A 5454-nucleotide genomic window follows, 5' to 3' on the forward strand; every position below is an offset into this window, starting at 1 on the left:
AAGCTGAAGCTGAGGTTTGATTTTGGTTCTGTTGAGAAAGAAAGCTTGAAGTCACTAAAGCAACTCATTTCCTGGTTTTTTTGGCTCCTCCTTTGATATTCTAATATTGGTTGGCAGCTGGATCTGGTACTGGTGTGTCATCATGAAATTTCTTTGATAAGCACAAGGAAAAATTTGTACAAAAAAGTAGTATAGAATGACATTTTTCGAATGCCAATAACATCACTAAGGGCTGAAATATAGAGATATGTATACTATACATGCATCATCAATATATTAATTGATTACGTCATATAGACATTTTTTTCAAGTATTATTACATCACATTTGTACCCTTTCTGAACAGAATCTACAAAACTATTACTGTAGGTTTGTAATCAATGGACGGTTTGGATTGGGACGACTGGGACGACGGCTCACACATCACAAACACATCAACCTTATTATGGAGCAATCAAGTACATGACCTTGAAGAATTGTTGGTGTCTAACTCAAGTTCCAGTGCCTTCATTCCAATCCAAGGGGTTCCGAAGGTGCAAACATCGCATGCGATTATGAATTCAAATACCGAAAAACCGAGCAGTATTGGCTGTCATCAAATTGCTCATCAGAAAAATCCGTGTGGTTTGGAATCAGTGCATGTTATGTCAACTTTGGGAGCTGATGAATTGTGTCAAGCCCCTTTGAAGGTCAACATGACTTATAATTTGATGAGCTCACTAAGCACTAGTACTTTCATGGCTGCTGATCATTGTGGCAATCTTGGGAAATATGTACAACCGCAAGCCAATATTCAAGGCTTACAAGATCATCATGTCAAGGCTAAGCCAGTAACGATACACTCCGTTGATTCCTTGGATTGTTTGCTCTCAGCCACTAATAGCAACACCGACACATCTGTAGAAGATGACGATGGAATTTCTATGCTTTTTTCGGATTGTAGAAGAAACTTATGGAATTTTGGAGCAGGAAATAATAGTGCAATCTCTTCCGGAGAGTCTGAGAACAATGAAACAGTATTCTCTCAAAGTTCATCAGATTTATATGTCCAAAGCCAAGGTAAGCCAAATTCCACAAAGAGAAGCCATGATCAAAGTGAGCCCAAATTGCACGGAGCAAATTATAGTCACTTTGGTCTTCTTCAAACAGATTATTCTTCTACTAGTGAAGGGGGTTTCAGGCTCATCTCCGACAACCCATCAAAAATGAAGAAACCCAGATCAGATAATAAGCGTCCAAGCTCATCCAACATCAGCTTTCAACAACCAACTTCATCCGTGTCAACTTCCTCTATTGAAGAACCCGATCCAGAGGTCATTGCGCAGATGAAAGAGATGATTTATCGCGCTGCGGCTTTCAGGCCTGTGAACTTGGGGCTGGAGCTGGTGGAGAGGCCAAAGAGGAAGAATGTGAAAATATCATCTGATCCACAAACTGTGGCTGCAAGGCAAAGGAGGGAGAGGATCAGTGAGAGAATTAGAGTTTTGCAAAGGCTGGTTCCTGGTGGAAACAAGATGGACACTGCATCAATGCTTGATGAGGCTGCAAATTATCTCAAGTTCTTGAGGTCACAGGTCAAGGCACTTGAAAACTTAGGCCGAAAAATTGAGTCCATGAGTAATTCTAATATTCCTACAACAAGCTTTGCTTTCTCTTTCAACCCCTCTTTTCCCATGCAAACCCATAATCATGTTCCACTCCAAAACCCTAATCATATCCACCAACCACACGGTTGAAAAACTAATCACAAACCATGAAAAAAGCCCTAGCTCTATGTCCTTAGTCCTTTAATCATTTTCATCATGATCCTTTCATTTCATCGTCAATGATTAACCTCCAAAACCCTATTGTATCACCCAAAAAGAAATTTAAAGTAGTAAATTTTGTATCCAAGATCCAAATCATTCTCTTCATCATCATTACATGTATCCTGAGTTATTAAGGGTCATTCCGTGCTGTCATAACATCCACCACCCAGGAGCTTCACAAGTACAACATTTGGAAATGAATTTTTATCCAGTACTATTTTTGCTGCTTCCACTATCCAAATGTGTCATGTTTTATTGAAGGAATATTAAGATAATAATATAGTGGAAGTAGCAAAACAACGAGTGGAAATAATGTAGCTGCACATGATCTACTTTTATACAAAAAGGATTTGCAATTATAACCCCTATGATTAAGATCAAGGGCTAGAAAGCGATTTATCACTTTAAGCTATTGTTGTATAATTGTTTAATGTGTTTTGTGTACTTGAAGCTTAGCTTTCTTGGAGATCTTTGTATATAGGTATTTCTTTTTAATATCAGTGTTTGGCTAACCAATGCAAGGGACATTCTTTTAAGAATTGTGAATTCTAGTCAGTGGTTCTGTCTCCTTGATTCAACCCAAAGCGTGCCCTAGAAAATCACCCCAACCTCATTGCTTAGCACATGTTGTACTACTTTGCTTTTGGACAGGTGGGTTTGTTAATTAATTTGCATAAAGCCTTCCTTTTATCAAGAAACTTCATCCTAGGGATAGATTATGCAACTAATGATATTCTTCATGATGATGTTGATCCATTATTCTGGTCGTAATGATGTGTGTTATGAATTTTACGGTTTTGGAACCTTTGCAAATGGCTTAACCTAATTTGGCTTGTACGTAAAGTCTTAAAATCAATAGTCAGCATGGTAAATTATAACTTTTTATATTAAATTGTATAATATAATATGTGAGATTAGTACTACGGTGTAGTGCTATTTTTCTAAACATTTAAACTACGTTATTGCTAGTTTATTGTGAGGCTAAGCTCACCCTCTCCCTTTTAGTATAGATAATATCGTTTGTTAAAAAAAATAAAAATTAATTGTATAATATAATATGCGAGATTAGTTTTTCATCAATAGTCGAGGACTCGGGTGTAGTATCTCTTCTTCTGAAAGAGAGAGGACCCTTACCCAAGAAACCCACACTAGTTCCCTTTTAAAAATGTATTTTATTAGTTAATAATAAAAAAGCAAACACAAAACAAGTGGACATCAACCAAAACCTTACAAAATAAAATAACACACGAACATTAATTTAAAAATCGAAAACCAGGCAAGCTTATAAAGTGATTGTAACTTATTTTTCGTTATATAGATAACATTGGTGTGCCCTTGATGCACCTGAGGTCTGTTGGAGATAGTGAATCTCACTTACCGATGTTATTGAAAAAAAATGTCTGCTATTCACAAAATATACACCAAGGATTTTTCCCCTCTATAATTAGTATGTTTTTGGGCGATTAGCCTTCTTTTTTTTTTTTTTTTTTTTTTTTTTTTTTTTTGTTTTGCGAATTAAACTCTAATTCCATTTAAAGCTACACAAATTCTGAATGATGATATTCTTGATGATAATGGGGTGATGTGAATTTGGCCAGAAGGAAGAGAAAAAAATTGAAATGAGAAAGGAAGGTGACTCTAAAATTATTATCGACTCCATATGGGCAAGTGTGTACGTAGTTCTTTGGCACATCAAAGCTATCCCTCAAAACATCCTTCTTATTAGCTGTTTTGACGTTATTCAGTTTCGACATACTACGCAATTGCAGCTAGAGGACGTGACAAGAACGATTTGCAAGTTTGGTTTAATGCTTTGTCTCATGAAGCCTTGTATGCCTGGCAGTTTGACTCCTGTAATCAATGCTGCTGTCGTGGCTTTTCCTTGTAATTTGTTTTTTCTTATGAAAAAATAAAAAGGCGATAATGCATTGTTACATGAATATGCATGATTTGTGGATCTCAGTTGGCTTCGTCTTGTAAGGGATTAGAAAAGTTTGTTTTGATTGGATAAACAAAGATGATATATGGCTGGAGAATGTTTGCTAAATTTAGAGCATCTTAGTAAAATCTTAGGTGGAATGTCATTGTGTATATTTAATATTAAAAGTCTATTCAACCGAAGTGTTATTTAGTGACTGGACTTGAAACCTTGTGACTTGGAGTCAATTTTGACATCAATGTCAAATTTACTTTTAATTCATTTTAATAGTGGGTCTATTATTCCACTAATATTTGAAGCAACAAAAATTTTGTTTCAACATTTCTTTTAATAATTACAACCATTTAAAAGCTCTATTTAAATAAGAAAATAACATTTCACAATTCAGTTGGAGAAGTATAAAATTTGACATAAGATTTTAAATTGCCACATCAGCCATCAATTATAATTTGACTCTTATAATTTGACATTTCCTTTGGAGATGATCTTAGACTTTCTGACATTCTCAAGGGAACCCATATCCCTGGCTCTAGCTTTTGCTTTTTATAGTCCCAGAATAACAAATTTGCCTGTGGAAAATCTGTTTAATCTAACATTTTGTAAACTTTCACAAAAGTGGGAGAGATGTTGACTTTCATTAATTAGCTGTGACATGCATTTTTTTTCTTTTCAAACAAGATATTCGATAAATTTGGACCAATATAGAGAAGATTAGCATAGCCTATGCACAAGGATGACATGCATAAATCGAGAAATGGTCCAAATTTTTTTCTCTTAAAAAAATACGTGCACAAAATAATTTTTTATTCTAATGAAAGTTTAGGGTTACAAACTCGGATACAAATTGTTAATCCTCTGATTTTATCTTGGGTTGTAGAGTGTATGGGAGCTATTGATTCGAGAGTTGTAGTGACTTGTTCTCAAACCAATGAACATTACATGAGTTTGGCTTGTGACAATGGAGGAACCAAATATTTTTTTATTTAATCATTTTGAAATTAGTTTTAAATTAGATTTTTATAGTTTTAATAATTCATCCATGTGGCAATGTTCAATAGAGTTGTGGGTTCACATATGTGCCACATCACCATACTAGCAGAAATTTTGATGGAATTCTAACGGAAGGACTACATTCATTTGTGACATCCATATTCAAGCACTACATTGATTGATTTTTATTTTTAGGGACCATCTTGATGGTATGTGTCAATTTTAGGGACCACTTGTGATAAAAACCATGGTGAAGAATGCAGAGAGCTTATAAGTCTTCTAACTGTGTATAGTGTTTGAGCGTTTGGTAAATGTGTGGATATCTGAGTGTAGGATGCGTGTGAGGAGTTACTTCCTTCTTTTTCCCCATCTCAATTGTGAATGCGTGTCTAGTATTTGTATGCAGAGAATTGTCTTGGTTTGAAACACCTCTAAATCCTATAATTTGTGGGTTAAACTTTTGATTAGAAATCAAACCTTAATTGATATAATTTGATCAAATTAGGGTTATCTTGTCCCATTTTGTACTCGATTTGATTTTTTTGATGGATGTCTCAGATTTCAACATGTGTCACTCTTAATGACTCGTCTAGTTTTGATGAGTCACATGCTATATGTGCACTTTGATGAGTCCATCTGCATTGAATTGGGCTGGAAGTTTCTTTGAAGGCCGTCGAGGCTTGATCTTGAACGAAATGAGACCACGAGAAGTTTCAC

General features: G+C 35.3%; 1 protein-coding gene and 1 non-coding gene across 2 annotated transcripts; both read left to right on the top strand.

The window, feature by feature from the left end:
• The first annotated feature begins 554 nt into the window (after positions 1-554).
• LOC125473751 (transcription factor bHLH87) lies at positions 555-1949 on the top strand. The gene has a single exon (XM_048577017.1). The coding sequence runs from the start codon at positions 555-557 to the stop codon at positions 1734-1736; it is 1182 nt and encodes a 393-aa protein (XP_048432974.1). The 3' UTR covers positions 1737-1949.
• A 2461-nt stretch (positions 1950-4410) lies between these two features.
• Positions 4411-4516, top strand: LOC125473761. Its single transcript, XR_007255603.1, has one exon. It is a non-coding gene; the product is annotated as a U6 spliceosomal RNA (small nuclear RNA).
• The last annotated feature ends 938 nt before the right edge of the window (positions 4517-5454 follow it).

Source organism: the organism of the source record quoted next, unplaced genomic scaffold (assembly GCF_019419815.1).
Source record: "Pyrus x bretschneideri cultivar Hongxiangsu unplaced genomic scaffold, Pyrus_bretschneideri_v1 Contig95, whole genome shotgun sequence".
NCBI lineage: Eukaryota > Viridiplantae > Streptophyta > Magnoliopsida > Rosales > Rosaceae > Pyrus > Pyrus x bretschneideri.

Excerpts from the sequence above, each read along its gene's own strand:
- LOC125473751 (XM_048577017.1), top strand. The coding sequence starts at position 555 with ATGAATTCAAATACCGAAAAACCGAGCAGTATTGGCTGTCATCAAATT.